This window comes from Balaenoptera borealis, assembly GCF_965194805.1.
Source record: "Balaenoptera borealis genome assembly, chromosome: 4".
Classification (NCBI taxonomy): domain Eukaryota; kingdom Metazoa; phylum Chordata; class Mammalia; order Artiodactyla; family Balaenopteridae; genus Balaenoptera; species Balaenoptera borealis.
The window spans coordinates 43,624,014-43,648,572 of record NC_138861.1 but is presented as its reverse complement, the minus strand read 5'-3'; the positions used below and the strand labels follow the sequence as shown (position 1 = coordinate 43,648,572).

Sequence of the window (24,559 nt, the reverse complement as noted above, 5' to 3'; positions counted from 1 at the left end):
AACTAAAAATAGAATTACCATATGACCCAGCAATCCCACTACTGGGCATATACCCAAAGAAAAACATAATTCAAAAAGACACACGCACCCCAATGTTCACTGCAGCACTATTTACAATAGCCAGGTCATGGAAGCAACCCAAATGCCCATCGACAGAAGAGTGGATAAAGAAGATGTGGTATGTATATGCAATGGAATATTACTCAGCCATAAAAAGGAACGAAATTGGGTAATTTGTAGAGATGTGGATAGACCTAGAGACTGTCATACAGAGTAAAGTAAGTCAGAAGGAGAAAAACAAATATAGCATATTAATGCATATACGTGGAATTTAGAAAAATGGTACAGATGAACTGGTTTGCAAGACAGAAACAGAGATACAGACATAGAGAAGAAACATATGGACAGCAAGTGGGGAAAGGGTGGGTGGGATGAATTTGGAGATTGGGATTGACATATATACACTAATATGTATAAAATCGATAACTAATGAGAACCTGCTGTATAGCACAGGAAACTCCACTTCGCTGTACAGTAGAACCTAACAACACTGTAAAACAACTATACTCCAATTAAAAAAATAAAAAGAAAGAAAGAAAGAAAGAAAAACAATAATCTCATTGGGGAAAGGGGATTTGGGGTGAGTCAAGTTAAAACCTAAAAAGTTCTCTAGATTTAGTGATAAGGAGATTACTGCCATTTACTACTTACATATCTAAAATTCTTGAATCTGTGGGTTTATAGTTTTAATCAAATTTGAAAAAAATTTAGCCTTATTTCTTCAGATATGTATTTCTTCAGGTATTTTTCTGTCCTGAAACACCCCTGCCCTACCCCCACCCCCAACATACACTCCTTTTGGGACTCCAATTACACATATATTGGGGTCACTGAACTTGTCTTATATCTCAGGGATGCTATTTTTCATTAAAAAAATTTTTTTTTTCCTGAGTTTCATTTTGGGTAGTTTCTGTTGCCATGTCTTTAAATACACTAATCCTTTCTTCTGTGGAAGTTTAATCTGTTGTTAATCCAATCCAGTGTATTTTTCTTTTCAGACACTGTACTGTTCATCTCCAAAAGTTTGACTTGTGTCTTTTTTATATCTTCAATGTCTCTACTTAACTTTTTGAACATATAGAATACATTTATAATAATTATTAATGTTATGGTCTTCTAATTCTACTATCTGTGTCAATTCTGGGTTAGTTTTGATTGGAGGATTATTTTTCTCACTAACATTTATGTTTTTCCTACTTCTTTGCATGCCTGGTAATCTTTCATTGTATGCCAGACATTATGAATTTTACCTTGCTGGGTGCTAGATATTGTTGTACTCCTATAAATATTATTGAGCTTTGTTCTGGAATGCATTTAAGTTATTTTACAGTAGTTTGTTGCCTTCAAGACTTGCTCTTATGGCTTGTTAGGGGGGTTGACAGCAGAGCTCAGTCTAGGGCTAAGTACTACCTTCTATTGAAGCAAGACCTTCTTGACTACTCTACTCAATTCCTTGTGAATTATAAATTTTTCTAATCTGGCTGGTGAGAATAGACACATTCCTGGTCCTGTGTGAGTGCCTGGCACTGTTCCTTCTAGTCCTTTGAGATGGTTCTTTCCCCAGTTTTGGGTAGTTTCCTCATATGCGTGCATAGAATACTTGAGAGGAACCCTCTCTAGATACCCAAGGTTCTCTTTCTGTGTTACTCCCTCCTCTCTAGTATGGTATCCTGTGAACTCTATCCATGTTGGTCTCCCTGATTCTCAGTTCCACGTCCTTGACTCAGTGAGTCTGCAGGTCTCTGCCTAGGTTCTCCTTCCTTGTGTTGCAGCCAGGAAACTCTCTCAACAAAATAAGCTGGGACAATTGTAAGGCTTACTTTGTTTCCTTTTTCTAGGAATCACTTCCCTTTGCTGTCTGATGTCAAGTATCTTGAAAACCATTATTCCATATATTATGTTTGTTTTTGTTTTTATGTGGGAGGATAAATTCAGTACATTACTACTCCATCTTGGCTGAAAGTCAAAGTGCCACATTTGAATAAACTTCTGTTAGCTGTTCTGAATTTTAAAAGCAGAGGACAGGACATCACTCTATAAAAGTATGAACTAAAGTTAGTATAAAAATCCTTTCTATAGGTATACAGGCTCTGACAGTTTTTTTTTCTTCTGATTGTAGTTCCGTAGCTTTCCATAGAAAAAGAAATCCTACCGTCACATCTAAAATATATTTATGAAATAATGTAATTATTCTATATATCTACTGTCTATTAAATATGCTATAATTTTCTATAATTATGTATTCTATAAAAATAGATGATTTTTAAATGCAATTAAAAAGTAATAGCACAAAGCCAGGAAGGACTCTTATCCTCTCATTCCCCTATTAAGATAAAAAATGTACAATGTGAAAATGTCAAAAATTCACATATGTGTAATAGATTCATGATTATAAATTCTATAAGGCCCAAATACAGATCCATTTTATGGGATGCATATATAAATATTAAAAGATAATCTAGGTGTGATGTTGATAAAGAAAGATAAAGTCTCTTAATTCACTGTAAACCAGAAAACTTTCTGCTCATTCACTTAGACCTCATACCCTGATTATTACTCATTCACACTGGCGTGTTTTCCTTGGGTTGAGAAATAAATTACCAAACTGTTAAATTTAAGGGTAAAGATGGAGAGCAGAATTCAGGCAACCAGTATAAAATTATAGTTGCAACTTCTATCTCAACTACACTATTCTACTCTCCAGAAAACACATCATCATTTTCTCCAGAAAACACATCATCCTTAACATACTTGAAACGTCTTCCTTCAAGTTTTATTACCTTTCTAAGAGGTGATGCACTTGCCAAAATTGCTGCATGATTCAGAGGTACAAAGAATATCAACATCTGAGGTTACATGCTTGAAATGAGTTTTCCCACTTCGTGAATTAGTCTGGCATAATTCTCTACCCCTAGTGATTTTCTGTACCTCAAGATGATCCACTGGCTTAGGATCACAATCATTATATTTCAGAATAGTTTTGTAAGTCTAAATAAGAGTTTTTAGTCATTTCTGAGTGGACAGATATCATCAAATTGTGAAAAGGACTAAAACTGAGAGGTCACAAGTGGAGGTGGTACCAGGCAGGGTCATCTGCCCAGGGAAAGAGCTGTGGCAATACAATGGGGACCACAAAGTGAAAAAGCAGAAGCCTTCACTGGGTATGGCTAAGAGCTATGGGTCCCTAGACAGAAAAGGGAATGAGGCAGGTAAGCAAAGAGTTGGTACTTCAAGAAAAAAGTCCAAGAATTACACAAAACTAAAATCAGGAAGGAAGGGAGAACCAAGTAAAAGTAACAAATGAAAGATCATATTTGGTTACTGTGAAAACAGAATTTCCATGATCAACTGCTAGAGGGCATAGCTATGCTGATCTGGAAAATAAACTACCTGAAGGTATTAAAAATCTGGGTAAGAAAACTGTTCTTAAAATGCTCTTTCACAAGAAAATGCTCTAGATAGCATACACACCATTTGATGTCCTCTTTAACAAGCAGTCTGCGTCTCCTTTTAAAGGTGAATCATGAGCAGCCCTCACTTCCTAGTAGTGAACTCCTAACTTGTCTCCTGCTGCTTTGATGTGCTTGTATTCACTGAGGGTCATTTGATATTAGTTAAAACTTTAAAACAGATTAAAGTGGTTAACTTTGTAGCACATTCGGTTAGTACTTTCTTCTGCAGGAAGATGACAAATGAAATGAATCCATGGGCAGCACGAAAGAGCTCATATGTCTCCCCAAGTACTTAATTCACAGAAAATGACTGGCTCAGAGGGTTCTTCTGCCTCCACTTTGCTTTGAAAATCACCCTGGGTGATCAGCTGAACCAGGGCTACCACATATTATCTAGGCCGTGCATGGACTACATGTACTTGCATGGCATCTCCTGGAGTTGAGCAAAGCAGAACCTGTCTCTAAAATTAAGTTTAACTTTAGATTATACTAACTGAACTGTTTAAATTTTTTTTTTACTTGTAAAGAATACCATCAAACTTAATTGTAACCAAACTATTCTCAGGTTAATTTTAAAATACCAAATATTTTCAATTTCTCTCAAAGCCTTCAATCACATACTATAATATCAGTTTTTCTAGATGTTTCACTTGATAAAGTTTCCTAAATGAAAAGACAGGCTAAAACAGAAAAATATGAGGAAAGTTATGCATACTTTTCTAAGCAATTAAATGCAGTATCTTTCATTTCCTCAAATATTCAAAATTCTATCTTTACATAAATGTAAAAAATATACTGAAAATGAAGCTTTGGGGACTCTGTTTTAAAAGTAAGGAAAAACATCATTGGAATATTTAAAAGGCAAGTCAACACACACAGACTACTTTTCTGCAACTTGTAAACTCGTATTTTTTGGTATTACTTTTCCTAGAAGATAATGGTGGATTTCTTTCCAGAGTCAAGGTACTTGAGGCCAACTTAACTCCTTCTCTGACTTCTCAGTTTCCTAAGCCTATATTTTATGTCTTTATCCTTCTACCCCACCGACTGTCCTTATTCTTGAAATGCTCATAATTTCAAAGCTGTCACTGTTCAGTGCTTTAACATTAAGGCTCCTAATGCAAATATTAATGCAATATTAATATTATTAAGGGCTTTATTTTCTCATATACGTGGAGAATGGTTACCAGGCAACCAGAAGTATAAAGTATCTTTGTTAGCAAAGTTAAAAACCCTCAACGTGTAATACAAACTTACGTATTTCTTCCACAACTTGCGGGTCACATTCTTTGTATTTTTCTACTTCTGCCTTTAGCTGTTCCCTTTGGTCTCGAAGTGAAGAAAGCTCTTTTGCTAGCAAGGTTCGCTCTTCCTGTATTCAAAATAACATTATGTACACTTAAGACAAACAAAATGCCATAAGTTTATACATTTTATAAACATTTTCATTTTATTTTCTCATAACTGATACGCATTAGGTTTTGACGATATTATATATACACATACATATATATTCACAGTATAAGAACAAACTCAATTCTCATTTTTCTCTGCAATCTCAATTATCTTATATAAATGCTAACTGAACGGAAATTAGTATGTAGAATGGAATGCTCATAAATAGATGAGAGGTTACCAATTATGTCTGAACTCAAAAGAGGACTGTCATCACATTAGGAAAAAAATTATACCACTTCTTGGGTAGTTTCACAAGACTGTATCTATATATATGTAAGTAATATTTTATGGCAACATCAATCATTATAAAATTTTCCTTGAAAGTGTTCTAGATAATTTTCCAGACTTAAGGATGATTAACCTTTAAAAATATCAGAAATAACAGAACTGTAGCTTGTGACCTCCCATCACTTTCCTTTAAAGGTAAACCAGAATAAAGCTTTTACACAAAATGATCCAATAAACACCATCTGAAATTTCTAGCCATAGTTTTCACTAACAGGTAGAAGTAATACTGCTATCGGTATTCAGTTCATATGTGTGAAAAATAAGTCCAAATAAAAACCAAATACTGGAAAAGGTTACGGTACAGAATTATAGGAAAAGTCTGAGGCAAAACCAAGTAAGAGTTCAAACTGCCTGATAGGACTTGTTTAAGGTTCCTTGCTAGCTTGTATTTTTGTACTTGTATTTTTCTACTTTTGCCTTAAGCTATTCTCATTGGTTCCAAGTGAAGAAAGCTACTTTTGCTAGCAGTTATATAACAGAATGCATGTACAGAGCTCTGAAGTAGCAGAGTCCAACAGAACTGTGCAATGACAGAAATGTTCTAGACTGGTGTTCTCCAATGCAGGACACATGAACTACATAGGGATACTGAGTACATGAAATGTGACTGTTACTGAGAAACTGAATTTAATCATATTTAATTTTAATTCAAATGTAAATCGCTACATATGATTAGTGTATACCATATTAGCATAGCATAGGAGAGATTTAAAAATAACTACAATATAAGATGATCATTATTTGCTATTAACACCCAAATTATACATACTCCACAATGAAAAACAAGAGGAGAAAAAGCTAATGAAGACGGGAGAAGCAGGGTGGTGACTATCTGTGTGAATGCAATGACAGCTCTCCAGATACCCTGAGTTGGGAGCCTGGTTATTAGCACCAAGACCTTTGCCAAATTACTTAAACTTTTTGTGCTTTCAGTTCCTCAAATGTAAAAATGAATATAGTAATAGTAGCCACCTCCTTAGACTGTTGGCAGGATTCAATATAGAAAATGCGTTTGGAACAGTACCTGCCTGGCTCATAGTAAGCGGAATATATATGTTAGCTATTTCTTTTTTCATTACCATCATCATCAGTATCATCATCACCATGAATCGTATCTAGTAGATAGAAAAAGCTTTCAGATATTTCTGAAAACTCGTGACTAGTGAACTCAGGATGAACACAAGAGTTCATCTTTCTCAGGAGTCTTTCTGAACTACTATAATCTTCTGATAGCTGTAGGCACCAAAACTACTATAATCTTCTGATAGCTGTAGGCACCAACTGGGTTTGCCAGTGGGTTTTTTTTCCTAGTTTCAGTGGTTACAGTGGACTGGGTAACCTTCAGCAGACTGGCTGACTACTTTGTGGCATGAACATGTCACCATTAGTTGAGGGTGCTTCTACAAGTTATTGCCAAATCAAAGGGAAAAAAACAGGATCAAATAAAGAGGTGGTAATTGCTGTCAACTGAAGAAGAAATAAAACAGTTTCAGGTTATGCCCAGAACTTACCTTCCCTTAAATATTCTTCAGCAATTACCATTCTCCAATTCCTATCCGTGACTGTCCTGACTATTCACATGAAAGAATGTATGTAAAATAACTCTGAAAAGCATAAAGCCATGTAAGCCTGTGATGTATTCCTTTCTATTGGGTTGGCCAAAAAGTTTGTTTGGGTTTTTCTGTAAGATGTTACGGAAAAACCCAAATGAACTTTTTGGCCAACCCAATACAATGTGACAAGTTTTTGAGTCTCTTTCACAAGTGGTACAAATAGAGGTTGAGATGAAATGCTTAGAGGTTCATGGTGATCTTCAACATTTTTTCAAGTCATAAGTCCATACCTGAGATAATGATAAAACTAAAAAGTAAAGTGATTTTTAAAAACCCCTAACACTTTTTAAAATAAAATAGTAGGTCAAAATTCATGTAAATAATTTAGAAATATTACAAGGCCATGAGGACACTGTATTGATAGTTTTCTTTCTTTTTTTAAATTTATCTATCTATCTATCTATCTAACTATCTATCTATCTATGGCTGCATTGGGTCTTCGTTGCTGTGCCTGGGCTTCCTCTAGTTGCCGCGAGTGGGGGCTACTCTTCATTGCGGTGCGCTCATTGCAGTGGCTTCTCTTGTTGCAGAGCACGGGCTCTAAGCACGCGGGTTTCAGTAGTCGTGGTGCACAGGCTCAGTAGTTGTGGCTCTGGGGCTCTAGAACGTAGGCTCAGTAGTTGTGGCGCATGGGCTTAGCTGCTCCGTGGCATGGGGGCTCTTCCCGGGCCAAGGATTGAACCCATGTCCCCTGCATTGGCAGGCAGATTCTTAACCACTGCGTCACCAGGGAAGTCTGATAGTTTTCAATTTATTCAGTGCCAAGACTGTTAAAAAGCTGACTCTTAAAAATTTACATAAACATTTATATAAGGCTTACTTTGTGCCAGGCTCTCTTCTAAGTGCTTTGCAAATATTAGCTAGTTTAATCACACAATAACTCAGTGACATAGATTTTATTATTCCCCATTTTACAACTGAGAAAACCGAGAAGAAAGAGCTTAGGAGACTTTCAAACCCAGGCAGTCTGGCTCCAGGGTTTATGCTTCTATGCTACACTGCTATACACAATATAATACAATAATAATAAATCTAGATGCACAGTTAGGGAATCCTACCAGGTCAAATGTTCACAGCCTTTGCTGTGACTCACTTCTCTTCTAGTAGGAACAGCATCCTCCGCACAGGAAGCTCAATGCCTTTATTCTTCTATTTAGAATTGACATTATTAAAGAATCTACAGATACAAACTTACCGTTTCATGTCGGCCAATTTTAGCTTTCTCGATGCTTTTCTGCAGGTTTGCATGCTTTTGGTTTCCCTCAGATAACTAGAGAATTGAAACAAATAAAATGGTTTGCTAAGATAAACTTGCTTAACATAAAGTTTATGAATCAAGAAGACAAAATGAGATTTGTCTTCAGCCCAAGTCAGTATAACAAAAATGTCAAAGACTACGTTGGGAACTAATTTCTCTAACTTGAAGAAAACCAAGTACCATGAATCATTAGGGCAGACTGAAAAAAACAAAGTTTAAAATATTTTTTCTTATACTATACAAAAAAATGTACAATATGCTTTCAATCTTTTCTACAGTCTTCATTTATTAGGTTCCCCGCCCCCATCACAAATAACTTGAGGTATATTATTTAGTTAAAAATTTAACTTGAAAGTTAAAAAAAAATCTGTTTTATATAAATTCTCTCTTCACATTTCATTTCACTTCTGACAAAAGTCTTGTTTGAAACACTCTATACTGTTTCTTATAGGCTGGTAGTACTGTGACCTGTTTCACTAACATAGAGTCAAAAATGAACACATCACTGTATACTAAGTTCTTAGAGAAGAAAAAATCTATTAGATTGTTGCCAATTTTATGCATGTTTTACATACGTTAAAAGTGAGCAGTTAAAGCATTTTACGAAGCTTAGAAAGTAGTAAGTTATATTGTAAAAGGATTAAATAATACCAGCCTAAAGAGACCTTAAATACAGAATATTCAGTAGCATGTGGTTGGGCCCACACCAAAAAGGACTGGTTAACTTCAGAACATTGCCTCCCCATCTCAATTTTATTAATCTCACCTGGGCCCAAGATCAAATAAATAATCACAGGAAATTCTCAATACTAAATTCTCCATCACATTTTTTGCTACATAAACTAGTTAGAAATTTTAGACTCATTTGATTGGGTAAGGGCTTTTTAAAAATATATTCCACTCCTCACTCACTCTTGAGTTATGCACATTTGGGAAATAATTAACGAATGGATGAGTAATTTCTTTTAGCTGATTCTAAGAAACTGACCTTTCACCATATGAGCTCATTATATGTAGAGGGTGAATTATATTTAGATACCCTTTTTTTCTTAAAAATCACAAACAGTACCTTCAAAAAGTTTGTAGCTTTACCCTGACTTTGGGAAATGTTCCACTTCTCAATATGCACAAAGTGAATATTGTCAGTTTTCCTTTAATGGCTCTCTAGTCCCTGATTCTAATCCATAGCATGAACAAGATCCATCTGTGATGCCAAGACACCACCACCAAACCAGTTATACCTCTTCTTGAGAGTAATTATCTTCCTAAGTTAAAAAAACAAAAATCTGCTGTAGAGTTAAAAGCCAAAATAAGCTTTAAAGCCCTAAATTTAGCAAAGAGATCTTATTCTTTAAAACAAGGGTTCTCACTTATAAAATAACACTCTGTTTAAAAGGTTAATATTCCACCCTGAAGGACCCACCTGAAATAATTAATAAATGCATGTAACATCTGAATTCAGGAGTAGAGAATTTTCCAATGAAAAAATACACACATACATTAGCATAACATTTTTCCATTACAAATGCTTTTAAAATAACCAAGTAGGCAGATGTTACCCAAAAATGAAGAACTATGTAAAAATAAGCCAATAATTAATGGACATATATCTTAATTCTATTAATGAAGTGTCTCCCAGGTATTGTATGTCTGCTTGTAATTATTTACAACTTAAAAGCATTTGAAAGAGAGCTAATTCAGGAATTCCTTAACTCTGAAGATAACCTTATGTATTTTAAATGTGATTTCATGACTCATCATTTTAAGTATCTTGGTAATGGAGGGAGGCACAATCTAAATGATTATCAAATGAGAAGCTTCTGCTAATTATCCTAAGTACTGAAACAATTTGGTTCAACTCAATAGTGAAGTCTTCTTGGCTCTGTTTAGTTCTTAAAATCTCAACTACTGGAAACAATGAAAGCAACTCTTGTGAGGCTGCACATGCTACCAGTTTTTCATCTATATATCGCTTAGAAGCAATACTGCTATAGTTCCTAACACATACCTTGGAATTAAACCAAATTCAGTCCTCGTGATTAAGAGCTGAGATTTTCAGCCACTCTATGGGTATTATCTAAACCACAAGTTCTAAACTTTAGCACACATCAGAATCACCTGAAGGGCTTGTTAAAACACAGGTCGCGGGGCTCCACATCCCAGGTTTTGAACAGTAGAGGTCTGGGATAGAGCCTAATAATTTGCATTTCTAACATGCTTCTGGTTAGGGGCACCACACTTTTGAGAACTACTGGACTACACAGAAACCTGTTTTCTTGCAGTAACAAACCCAACTAAAACACACAAGATATTAATACATGGGAGAATATTACCTAGTTCATCAGCAAAAATGAATTATTGCTAAATACTGTAGTCTGAACTAGAAACAAAATATCTCAATATTTCTGTCACTGAAATACAAAAGTCCACATTTACAAAAATAGAAAAAGAAGCGATACTCTATAGTTAAGAAAAGTATTCACCACAGGATTCCTTTAAAGAGCAAACTCTCTTGACATTTCTATAACATAAAACAAGAACCAACTATAAATTAACACTGTAACAAATCCATTTCCAACTTTCACTAAAACAAATAATTTTTAAAACCAAGTAACTCAGAAAAAACAGCAGCAGCAACAACAACAAAAATGTCTTATAATTAGTAAGAACAGGATTTCATCTTTAGACTTGAGGAAGGATCTGACACAATGCTTCTCTTTAATGCATTCCAGACCACCTATACAGATACTCAGGGTTCAGAAACATAATGCCAATGTTTTCTAAAGAGCTAATTCACTGCCTGGAGGAACTGCCTATTCAGAAGAGGAACAGGAAGATTGATTCAAGCTGGCTGCACTGGAATTCTGATTTGCTCCTTTTCAGAAATAAAAAAAATTTCAAAGCATTATGAAAAAAATATAGAGTTTTCATAGGTGGGAAAGAATGTCAAGGAACAGAGGATGGGGAAAAGAGGTAATATAGCAAGAGAAACCAGAACAGTCTACTGCTTTATCAAAACTCATGTACGGTATGTTACGGAAAAAAAAGGTTCTATGTCTTGTTTTTCCTTAAAAAAAAAATAAAAGCAAGGCAGTATAATTTAAGATTTCATATGTTTAAAAACTCTTATTAGTGTATCTACAATTTTAAAATTTATTTTTAAGGCAATATTCCATTTAGGAATCAATCATAAGGAAACAATGAACACTATAAAGATGTATTTATATACAAAGATGGGAGCTATATAATTCTCTTAACAATAGAGAAATGTTAAATCATTATTTCATAGTATGGATGTATCACAATTATGTAGCCAAAGGAAACGTTTTAAAAGAACTTTTAATGACACAGATACAGAACAGAGTTTTAAAAAAGCTGGAAACAAAAGTGTCAATACATTTGAGAGCCTATCTATCACCAAAAAAACTCAAAACCCCCAAAAAACTGCAAGAAAGTGCACAAAACTTAACAAATGGTTACCTCTGTATTGCAGAACATACTTTAAAATTTTCTATATTATGAGCGTATATAACTACTATTTAAAAAATCCTTTTCCTGGGAAAGGGGGTAGGGGGAGGAAAGGAATAGGTGAGGGAGATTAAGAGGTAAAAATTTCCAGTTTCAGAATAAATGAGTCATGGGTATGAAATGTACAGCATGGGGAATATAGTCAATAATTATGTAATATCTTTGTACGGTGATGTATCATAACTAGAGTTATCATGGTGATCAGTTTGAAATGTACAGAAAAATAGAATCACTATGTTGTATAATAGGAACTAACAAAGTATAGTAACTTATGGAAAAAGAGATCAAATCTGTGGTTACCAGAGACAGGGGTGGGGGGGATTGGATGAGGGCAGTCACAAGATACAAACTTCCAGATATAAGATAAATAAGTACTAGGGATGTAATGTACTACATGATAAATATAATTAACACTGCTATATGTTATATATGAAAGTTAAGACAGTAAATCCTGAGTTATGACAAGAAAAAAATATTTTTTTTCTATTTCTTTAATTTTTTACCTATATGAGATGATGGATGGTCCCTAAACTTACTGTGGTAATCACAGCATGACATATGTAAATCAAATCATTATGCTGTAAATTTATACAGTGCTGTATGTCAATTATATCTCAATAAAACTTGAAGAAAAAATTATTTTCCCATTATAAGCAATATATGAATATATTTTCAAGAGATTAAAATGAGTACATTTTTGTTTTAAAAGACTCAAACAATGCAGAAGTATTTAAACAAATTCCCCTTTGCTCTCCACCTCTGCACCATCCCCACTACCCCCCTCCTAGGGAGGGACCCCTATAAAGTCTAGGGGGCATCCTTCTTGTCCCAATTCCTTTGCTTCATACACTGATATGATCAATGTGGAGAACATGTCAAAACACACATGGGATTATCCTTTATGTTTCATGTCAACATATTTTCTAAGGTCTATTTCATTTTCTAAAAAATAGATTTTATTTTTTAGAGCAGTTTTAGCAAAATTGAGTGGAAGTTAGAGAGAACTCCCATATAACCCTTGCCTCCACATACACACAGGCTCCCCCAATCAAAATTCCCCACAGAGTGGTACATTTCTTACAACTGATGAACCTATACTGACACATCGCTATCACCCAAAGTCCATAGTTTTCATTAGGGTTCACCCTCGGGGTTGTACATTCAATGGGTTGTAACAAATGTATAATGACATGTATTCATCATTATGGTATCATAGAATATTTTCACTGCCTTAAACATCTTCTGTGCTCTGCCTATTCACGCCTATCTCCCCCCAACCTCTGGCAACCACTATCTATATAGTTTTGCCTTTCTAGAATGTCATGTAGCTGGAATCATACATTATGTAACCTTTTCAGATTGGCTTCTTTCATTTAGTAATATGCATTTAAGGTTCCTCCATGTCTTTTCATGGCTTGATAGCTTATTTCTTTTAATCATTGAATGATATTCCATTGTCTGAAGGTACCACAGTTTTTTTATGCATTTACCTACTGAAGGACATCTTGGTTGCTTCCAAGTTTTGGCAATCATGAATAAAACTGTTATAAACATTCATATGCACATGTTTTCCACCCATCTGGGTAAATCTCAAGGAATGCAATTGGCTTCTCTGTACTGCTACACTTATCTGTCTATTCTTACACAACTAGCAAGTTTTAATTACTGTAGCATTATATTTTGATATCTGATAGGGAAAATCCTACCCCATTGTTCTTCCTTTTTAAATACTTCCTTGGTCTTTCTTGTAGTTTCTCTACTACATGAACTTGAGAATTATCCATAAAAATCTAGTGGGATTTTGGTTACCATAACATATAAATGACATAAATTGATGTTTTTATATTTGAGTTTACTCATTCATGAATATGTTGCTCCATTTACTTAAGAGTTCTTTCACGTCCTTCAGTAGAGTTTTGCAATTTTCTTCATGTTTGCCTTGCCCATTTCTTGTTAGGGTTTAATACTGGTTTTGGTGCTGAGAGATAGGCAACGACCCCAGGCCTAAGCCTATCACTGTATGAATGCTCTTCTTCACAGTGGTTGATTTCAGTGTTGAATCAGGATAAGATCAAAGTCTTTTGTTCAATGGTTGTGGGAAACAACTCTCTCCTGCCCTCTGGATTGTAAACTGTATAGCTACAGGACAGCAAACAAACCAAATTAGTGCTGGCAGCCATCTTAGAACCATGAAGAAAGCCAACTTGAGGACAAAGGCATTACACAAAAGGCAAAACCAAGAGAAACAGAGTCAGAATCTTGATTAAATTATGCCTGAAGCATGCTCTACTTTTGAAATATTTTAATTTAAATGAGCCATTAAATCAATCTCACCTTTATCATTCATACCAAGTAAACTCGGGTTTTCTACCTTTACCACAGTAAACACTGTAACTGTTACAATGGATAAAGCTTTAACAATAGTCTATTTCATACAGTGCTGGCCAGCTATGAAAGCTGTGAAATATTTTGGAAGACATCAAATTTAAAAGATTCTTATTCCTCTATATTGGGTTATAGAACTAAGTCTTCAAGAATAGGAATGAGTAAAGTAATGTATACCAGGAAGGCTCTTCATTCAATAAACATTTATGAAGTGCCCACTATACACACAGTTACAATACTATTGGCCCAAATCTTTTCACTAAATAAATATACTAACAAATAACTCAAGGTATGTATGAGCACTGAATGTCTGTTGAGTATTTTTGAAATATTTTCCTTATGCTACAAGACAATGCTCATTAAAAGATAACACTCCATGAAGCTAGTAAAAATATAGCATATTAATATTCCATTTAACCACGAGATCAAATTTCCAGCAATCCAGCCCTGTGGAACACACTTAAGAACCTGAGAAAAGTATATCAGGAATCCTAAATAATGGACACAGGAAAAACATGGGAATCCCATCAGGAAAGCAACATAAAGGGAAAGTGAAGCCACTCGGTAAGTGCACACTTGAGGAGAATTCAAACACCCACACATAATAACTGCTGAAGATGAGATCATGGTAATCAAACATTACAATGTAAAGAAACAAACTGTTAGAGCAGTGCACAACAAACAAGAGATTAGCATTCCTTCAACGAGAAATATCAGGAATATGTTCAATAAGGTTAAAGTGATAAAAGGAGAAACAGAAAGCTAAAGAAATTACAAGAAGAAAAAAGCAAGATTTGAAAATGAACTATCTGAAAATGAACTATTGTAGATGAACTATTTTTAATTTCTAGGAAGCAGTAAAAAATATTAAGAAGTAGTTAAGAGATACAGAAGATATAAAAAGAAGGTCCAACAGAAGCCTTATGGTATTGTGAGAATGAAGTTAGAAGTTGTGACTATAGTCAAAGCCTTATGCAGAATCCAATTAGAAGTCATTCAGATATTTTGAAAGCCAAAGCCATGCAAAATCCAAATGATACTGGGAGGGAAGTTAGATACAAAGTTACGGAGGAACATAGACTCGTCAGACATGAGAACTGGGTTCCAATATGACAAACTCAGAAATGAGGGCTAAGTAGTAGGGGCTACGAATTGTCTGCTAACTTCCATTTTTTCTTAGTAATACGGCCTCAAACAATAGTGAAAATAAATAGGAATTATTATCTTTCAGTGCTGTGGGCAAGAATATGTCCTAGATAGGGAACCTGTTAAGAAATACATCTGAGAAGAAAACCCAAAATCTACTTGGTGGAAGGGCAACCCTGAAATTATTTGGAATGACAGAATTGTTTAACAAGTAAACTTTTTTAAATCAAGGGGAGATTTAAAATTAATTATAAAGATGAGCAGATCTGTATTATTAATATCTTTGTGTTAAGAAATAACCTATACATATTTTGCATTGTACTCATAGGGTAAAACCACAGAAGCAACTTAATTCCTCCCCCACATCTGCCATTTTAGAAACAGCTCAGTGAGGGAAGTACTTCCTCTGCCACTAAATGAAGAGTTGGGAGTCCCATGATGTTTTTCATCACTCTAAATCAAGATCTACAATTATTTTAAGTTGCCAAACAAAGCCTTAATTCAGAAATTAGAATGTCTAACATAATAATCAACACTTCAAATCTTGATTTAAAGGTAAGACTTCTCTCCTTTTCAGCAACTGCTGGCTGCCGGTGGGTTTTGCTGGAAAGGGTGCATTGTCCTTTTCTCTTTCTTGGCCTAGAGTTTCTGTCCTCCCTTTAGTCCACTGACTGAAGTTTCTGCCTCCTGTTCCCCACCTCTACCAAGCCTGGAGAAGGGGAGAGAGAACAGAACAAGTAAAGGGGACCCGAAATATCTTACTGTTAAGATGTCTCAGTGCTTTCTGGGCCTGACATGTTTGCTGAATTCTTGCATGGCTGCGCTCCTGGGTTCTTTGTAGTAAGAACCCAGGGTTCCACTATCTGTAATCTCCATGATGCAGAAGACACATTTTATTGCTCTGGGGGCTACACAACATTCCCGCTCACTGTCCCCCTTCCCTAGCTTGCCTCCTACCCACTTCCAGCCTGGTTTTTCAGATTCATTCCACACACACACACACACACACACACACACACACACACACTCTCTCTCTCTCTCTCTCTCTCTCTCTCTCTCTCTCTGTGTTAGGTTTCAATGCCCTCTGGAACAGAATATAACGTGCCTCCAGATGGGCTCTTGTTCTCTCACTTTTGAGTGTTGGCTCACATGTAGTCCACAGGGGCACTCATGTATGCAAAAAACTCCAGGATTGCTGGCCCATTCCTTACTTTTATGTATTGTAACAATTGAGAGACTCTACCAATAGATCTACATAGATGCTAAAATCAGCAAATTACTTTTACATAAGGAATTGCTTATTTTCCTATTGCCTCTCAAGAGCAGTGGGAAATGATATGCTCACATTTCACTCTTAACATTTATGAATACTTCTTGTGAGAATTAAGATTGTCCACTATTGAAATTTCTAATAAAAATGTTAACTTAAATACTACTTAAAATGTTTTGATCCAATAAGTTATTCAGTTCACGTAATTTAGTTTCATTAGAATCTACTCACTGAAAACACAACAAATTACTTGCTAAGAAGCATCAGTTAAAGAGCTTAACTTAAGCTCAAATGTACGTTATAATAAACTTCACCTTAAATTTATAAAGCCAAAGAAAAAGTCATAAAGAGACAACAGTGCTGAGAAATAGTGGCTGAATAAAGTAGCTGTCCATAAAGGCTTTTATCTTTTTAAGAGAATGATGTTCTTCTTCTTTTTTTTTTTTTTTTTTCCTATTTCTGCCTCTTATAGTGAAAAGATTCAAGAGAACTTGGATTTTAAAGGATTAAGAAAGCAAACGAAGGCCTTCTCTTCCACAGCCTAAGCAGCTTTAGCACAATGAAGAGAGCAACCTAACACATTTGGATGGTATAAACTAACTCAAGAGCTGAGAGCAGCCAACCAAACTAAGATTTGTGGCAAGTTTAAGTGTTAGAAATTACTGAAAAGGTAAAAATGTATTTAACTTTAAAAACTATAGCAATTAACAAAAATTTAAATTGAGGTTTCTTTGCATCCAATCGAAATTTTTTAAAAAGTTATAGACTAGGAAATTTATGGTTATAAATAAATATAAATACTAGGGAACCTGAACAAAGCCCTATATTTGAATCTGATGAAATGCAAGCCTGGAAGTTTGGACCCATGCCCTTTGGTCAAGTAAGAACCATACTTTAAACAAAAAAAGCACCCAACTAATAGGGTTATTTTTGTGAAACTTCTAAATATATAAAACAGCCAGAGACATTATGAACACTGAAATATTAAAATGTACAAAATACTGATATACTATTTGAGGGCAAAACAAGACAAATGAAATTAGGGCTATCCCAGGAAGCTAAGGATATATATGACTTTGACACTGCCACCACCTGGTGGCATGACATCAAAATTGTAGGTCCAGTTTTTTGTAAAATAAGTCTTTCCAGGTTGGCTGATTTGGGGAGAAAACAGTTATGAATGAGAATAGCTGTTATAAACCTGTAATCCATATGAAGCACAGAAGAATGTTTTGGGTATGGTATAGGGAATTCTATATCTCTGGAGTCAGGCTTCTCAAACTCATCCAGCAAGTAAATCCAACAGCAAAGGAGAATTACTGGGGGAAGGTTCAGAAGCCTAGCCCAAAGCTACCTACTACAAAAGCAAAACAAACAGATATAAAAAATAAATCACTGAAATCTTAAGTTCTATGGTAAAAATTCCTGCAAGTTTCAAGTTGTAATATTAACTACTATAATTTTTATTATTTAAAATTATTTACTAATAAAAATCCTGTTTACATACTTCCCTCACCTACCCACAAGTTTTGAGTCACTCAACCTCAACAAACATATTTAATTCTTGATTATCTGAGATGGTGGAGAGAATAAAAACATTCAATTTAAAAGACATGACTTTTAAGTGCTTAAAGATATAATTTTGTGGATCCTGTTAGTTGCCTGTCTAAAGCCTTTTGTTCTTTGTAAACAGAACTCCAACTTTGTTCAGATTGGGATGGCAGTGTGCTCAGAGAGAACGGGTCCCCTCCCATTTAACAGGTCCCAGAGGTTAAACTATGATGGCTTACCCTTCCAGCATGAGCATGTATCTCAGACTTGGCCAATGAGACAATAAAGGGAAGCCTATTAGGGAAAGGGGGCATTCTGGGATTTTCCTCCTGCATAAAAAGAGAGAGATGTATAAGAAGAAAGCCCATCATTATTCCTGCTTTGGACACTGTCATGGGAAGATATAGCTGCTGCAGTAGCTACGTGCATCCAAAAAGGGAAAGCCAAAAACCATCAGAGAAGCCAGTCCAGATCTCTGATATCAATGTGTCCGGGGGGAAGGCTCCTAGACCAAGTATACAATAGTTAGGACTGAGACTAGGCAGTGCTGTATTGAGTTACTCATTCATTCAATAACATGTATTTTGTTTCTATGTCTCTCAGTAACTGCATTCCATGCTGGGGATAAAACATGGTTAAGATATCCCTGCTCTCAGAATGTCTGCCGTGGTAATACGGCACATAAAGACTTCACCCTATAAAAGAAATATATGTAAGAGAGACAAAGCACAAAGTAGTACTGAACTTGCTGAGGAGGGGATAAAAACTTCCCAGAAGAAAAGATTTCTGACATAGGTCTTAAATATCTCTGGTTAATGGACAGGTTGGAGTTTGTTAGGTAGACAAGTAAAGAGCCAGCCAGGTGCAGCATGTGAAGACACAAGAAATAAAATGAACAGCATTCAGGAAACAATGTAAACAATTTGGTTAAACTGGTGTGTAGGGTTGTAGAAGGGTAACAGCAGGTTATTAGTCTGGCCAGTGGCAGAAGCTAGATTACAGAGAGCCTTAAAGTCAGGTTGAGGAATCTGGACTTGTTATTCAGGAACAGGAAACCATCCAAATGGCATTAAAAGACACTACCACAGCAGATGGAAGAAAGTGAAGACTGGAGACAGGGAGTTCAGTAAAGACACTAATTCAAAATTCTGAGCCAGAGATAATGAGAGTCTAAGCCAAGACAGTAGCAGTGAAGAGGGAGAGGAAGGGAGAGATTTGCGACATATAAGTATGTTGAATCAGAAGAGTTTGGAACCCACTGGGTGTGGAGAAAAGGGAGAGAAAAAAAAACTAAGGTAACTACCAGGTTTCTGTTGGGCGACTAAGGGGGTAGTAGTTTCAGAGTCTATAAGACACAGAGAAGAAGGTTTGGGTAAAGAACTGAGTTTTGAACAAACTGAATGTGAGTTGCCTGCCAGCCATTCAAGTAGGGATGTGCAGTAAGTAGCTGAATACACAGGTGTGGAGTTCAGTGCAGACGTATAGGCAGGAGATAAACCAGGGAATCAGAAGTATACAGGTGGCAATGGAAGCCATAGGAGTAGATGAGACCTCCCAGAAGAGTGCGCAGAGCTAGGGAAAGGAACTGAGGATATAAGGCTATGGTCCAGTCTGCGGGTCCTTAGTATGTCAAGAGCGGCTGCCTGGCTTTGAGGGCTTTTCCCCCCCATTTCAAAAATGTTAACAGAAAACATGTATTTACTTAAGATGGGGCTACAAAGGCTAGCTAAAATCTCAGGATTTAAATTCTTCTAAATGGTAATTCTTCAAAAACGAGACTCTAATGGAAAGAATAAACTCAATTAGGGAGACTGGAGTATTATTTTAAAGCCTAGATTTATATCAGCTAAGTATGTTAGCACTAGTTATTTCACATCAATTTTGAAAAGCTTTCATTGGTGTCATATGTATCTCTAGTTTAAAAAAATGGGGAAAAAATAACTTAAAATGCAATGGGGAGCAGAAATAAATAAAACAGAGACTAAGCAAAATAGAAAAGATCAATAAAACTAAGAGCTGGTTCATTGAAAAGATAAACAAAACGGATAAACCTTTAGCCAGACTCATCAAGAGAAACAGAGAGAGGATTCAAATAAATAAATTCAGAAATGAAAAAGGGGAAGTTACAGACACCACAGAAATACAAAGGATCATAAGAGATTACTATGAATAATTGTATGCCAATAAAATGGACAACTAAGAAGAAATAGATAAATTCCTAGAAACATACAATCTCCCAAGACTGAAACAGGAAGAAATAGAAAATATAAATAGACCAATTACCAGAAATAAAATTAAATCAGTAAAAAGAAAGAAGAAAGCTTCCAACAAACAAAAGTCCAGGGCCAGACAGCTTCACTAGGGGATTCAACCAAACATACAAAGAAGAATTAATGCCTATACTTCTCAAATTAATCTAAAAAATTGAAGAGGAAGGAACACTTTTGAACTTATTCTATGAAGCCAGCATCACCCTGATACCAAAACCAGACAAAGACACCACAAAAAAAGAAAATTATAGGCCACTATCATTGATGAACATATGCACAAAAATCCTCAACAAAATATTAGCAAAACGAATTCAACAACACATTAAAAGGATCATAAACCATGATCACGTGGGAGTTATACCAGGAATGCAAGGATGGCTCGATATACACAAATCAGTCAATGTGATACACCACATTAACAAATTTTTTATTTTATTTTTTTTTAAAATTTATTTTATTTTTTTAATTTTCGGCTGCATTGGGCCTTCGTTGCCATGTGTGGGCTTTATCTAGTTGCGGCGAGCGGAGGCTACTCTTTGTTGCGGTGCATGGGCTTCTCATTGCGGTGGCTTCTCTTGTTGCAGAGCACAGTCTCTAGGCACGTGGGCTTCAGTAGTCATGGCACGCGGGCTTCAGTAGTTGTGGCATGCGGGCTCTAGAGCGCAGGCTCAGTAGTTGTGGTGCACGGGCTTAGTTGCTCCATGGCATGTGGGATCTTCCCAGACCCGGGCTTGAACCCGTGTCTCCTGCACTGGCAGCTGGATTCTTAACCACTGCACCACCAGGGAAGCCCCACATTAACAAATTGAATAAAAATCATATGATCATCTAAACAGATGCAAAAAAAAAAAGCTTTTGACGAAACTCAACATCCATTTATGATAAAAAACCCTCTCAACAAAGTGGGTATAGAGGGAACATACTTCAACATAATATAGGCCGTATATGACAAACCTACAGACAACATCATACTCAATGATTATAAGTTGAAAGCATTTCCTTCAAGATCAGGAACAAGACAACAATGCTCACTCTCACAGCTTTCATTCCACCAAAAAATTGTTAGAACTAATAAAATAATTCAGTAAAGCTATAGGATACAAAACTAATATAAAGTATCTGTTGTGTTTCTATACACTAATAATGAACTATCAGAAAGAGAAATTAAGAAAATATTACCATTTACAGTTGCATCAAAAAGTGTAAAACATCAAGGAATAAATCTAACTAAGGAGATAAAGACCTTTACTTGGAAAACTATAAAACACTGACTAAAGAAATTAAAGACAAAATATATTGTGCTCATGGATTAGAAGAATATTGTTAAAACGACCATTCTACCCAAGGCAATCTACAGATTCAGGACAAGACTATCAAAATACCAATGGCAATTTTCACAAAACTATAACAAATAATTCCAAAATTTGTATGGAAACACAGAAGACCCCCAAATAACCAAAACAATCTAAAGAAAGAAGAACGAAGCTAGAGGTATCACGCACCCTGATTTCAAACTATACTACAAAGCTACAGTAATCAAAACAGTATGGTACTGGCACAAAAACAGACACATAGATCAATGGAACAGAATAGAGAGCTCAGAAATGAATCCACACACTTATGGTCAATTAATCTACAACAAAGGAGGCAAGAATATACAGTGCAGAAAAGCCAACTCTTCAATAAATGGTGCTGGGAAAATTGGACAGCTACATGTACAAGAATCAAACTAGAACTTTCTCACACCACATACAAAAATAAACTCAAAATGGACTAAAGACTTAGATGTAAGACCTGATATCACACACCTCTCAAAAGAAAACACAGGCAATATGCTCTTTGACATGGATCTTAGCAAGATTTTTTTTTTTGGGTATGTCTCAGGCAAGGGAAACAAAAGCAAAAGTAAACAAACGGGACTACATCAAACTAAACAGCTTTTGCACAGTGAAGGAAACTATCAACAAAACAAAAAGACCACCTACTGAATGGGACAAGATATTTACAAATGATATATTTGATAAGGGGTTACTATCCAAACTATACAAAGAATTCATACAATCTAACATCAAAAAACAAACAACTCAATTAAAAAATGGGCAGAGGATCTGAACAGATATTTTTTCCAAAGATATACAGATGGCCAACAGACACATGAAACGATGTTCAATATCACTAATCATTAGAGAAATGCAAATCAAAGCCGCAGTGAGATATCACCTCAGACCTGTCAGAATGGCTATCATCAAAAAGACAAGAAATAACAAGTGTTGGTGAGGATGCAGAGAAAAGAGAACCCTTGTATACTGTTGGTGGAAATGTAAATTGGGGCAGCCACTATGGAAAAGGGTATGGAGGTTCCTCAAAAAATTAAAACTAGAACTACCATATGATCTAGCAATTCTGCTTCTGGGTATTTTTCCAAAGAAAACAAGATCACTAATTCAAAAAGATATATGCATTCCTATGCTCTTTGCAGCGATATTCACAATAGCCAAGATACGAAACAACCTAAGTGCCCACCATCGATAGATGAATGAATACAGAAGATGATACACACACACACACACACACACACACACACACACACACACACACACACAGAGGAATATTACTCACCCACAAAAAAGAATGAAATCTTGCCATTTGCAATGACATGGATGGACCCAGATGGTATACTAAATGAAATAAGTCAGAGAAAGGCAAATATCATATAATTTCACTTATATGTGGAATCTAAAAAACAAAACAAATGAACAAATACAACAAAACAGAAAAAGAGTCATAGATACAGAGAAGAAACAGGTGATTGCCAGAGGGGAGCGGGTGAGGGACGAGTGAAATAGGTGAGGGAAATGAAGAGGTACAAACTTCCAGTTACAAAATAAATGAGTCATGGGGATGAAATGTACAGCATGGGGAATATAGTCAATAAAAATAAAGATAAAATGGGGCGCTTCCCTGGTGGTGCAGTGGTTAAGAGTCCACCTGCCAATGCAGGGGACACGGGTTCAAGCTCTGGTCCAGGAGGATCCCACATGCTACGGAGCAACTGGGCCCGTGTGCCACACTACTAAGCCTGCGCTCTAGGGCCCGCGAGCCCCAACTACTGAGCTCACGTGCCACAACTACTGAAGCCTGTGTGCCTGTAGCCCATGCTCTGCAACAGGGGAGGCCACTGCAATGAGAAGCCTGCGCACCACAACAAAGAGTAGACCCCGCTCACCACAACTAGAGAAAGCCCACGCAGAGCAACGAAGACCCAACGCAGCCAAAAATAAATAAATTAAAAAAAAAATTTTTTTTAAATAAAATGGGAATGAAGCAATAGAGTCATGAATCTAAAACACAGCCTAGATCAGTGGTCCCCAACCTTTTTGGCACCAGACAATTTTTCCACAGACCAGGGGAAGGGGGGGATCATTTCGGGATGATTCAAGCACATTACATTTATTGTGCACTTTATTTCTATTATTATTACATTGTAATATATAATGAAATAATTATACAACTCACCATAATGCAGAATCTGTGGGATCCCTGAGCTTGTTTTCGCTTGCCACTCACTGATAGGGATTTTTTTTTTTTTTTTTTTTTTTAATTTATTTTGGCTGTGTTGGGTCTTCGTTCCTGTGCGAGGGTTTCCTCTAGTTGCGGCAAGTGGGGACCACTCTTCATCGCGGTGCGCGGGCCTCTCACTATAGTGGCCTCTCTTGTTGCGGAGCACAGGCTCCAGACGCGCAAGCTCAGTAGTTGTGGCTCACGGGCCCAGTTGCTCCGTGGCATGTGGGATCTTCCCAGACCAGGGCTCGAACCCATGTCCCCTGCATTAGCAGGCAGATTCTCAACCTCTGCGCCACCAGGGAAGCCCACTGATAGGGTTTTGATATGTGTGCAAGCAACTGATTTATTATGGCCTCTGTGCAGTCAAACCTCTCTGCTAATGATAATCTGTATATGCAGCCACTCCCCAGCGATAGCATCACCCCCTCAGCTCCACCTCAGATCATCCAGCATTAGATTCTCATAAGGAGCGTGCAGCCTAGATCCCTCACACGCGCAGTTCACAGTAGGTTCCTATGAGAATCTAATGCTACTGCTGATCTGACAGGAGGTGGAGCTCAGGAGGTAATGCGAGCGATGGGGAGTGGCTGTAAATACATAGGAAGCATCGCTTGCTCGCCCGCTGCTCACCTCCTGCTGTGCTGCCTGGTTCCTAACAGGCCATGGACCGGTACTGGTCTGTGGCCTGGGGGTTGGGGACCCCTGATCTAAGGGAG

At 36.4% G+C, this 24,559-nt stretch overlaps 1 protein-coding gene across 9 annotated transcripts in view; it reads right to left on the bottom strand.

Annotated features, from left to right (window-relative positions):
* The window catches only part of TRIM2 (tripartite motif containing 2), a 193,769-nt gene that overhangs the window by 22,367 nt on the left and 146,843 nt on the right, over nt 1-24,559 (bottom strand). For 8 of the 9 annotated variants that reach the window (XM_082391519.1, XM_082391520.1, XM_082391510.1 and 5 more), the window contains 3 exons: nt 18,249-18,338; nt 8,067-8,141; nt 4,770-4,884 (listed from right to left, as the gene is read on the bottom strand). In XM_082391519.1, the coding sequence (XP_082247645.1) occupies nt 4,770-4,884; nt 8,067-8,141; nt 18,249-18,338 (280 nt within the window). The remainder of the gene's footprint in view (nt 1-4,769; nt 4,885-8,066; nt 8,142-18,248; nt 18,339-24,559) is intronic. The other variant, XM_082391516.1, reaches the window with a different exon arrangement.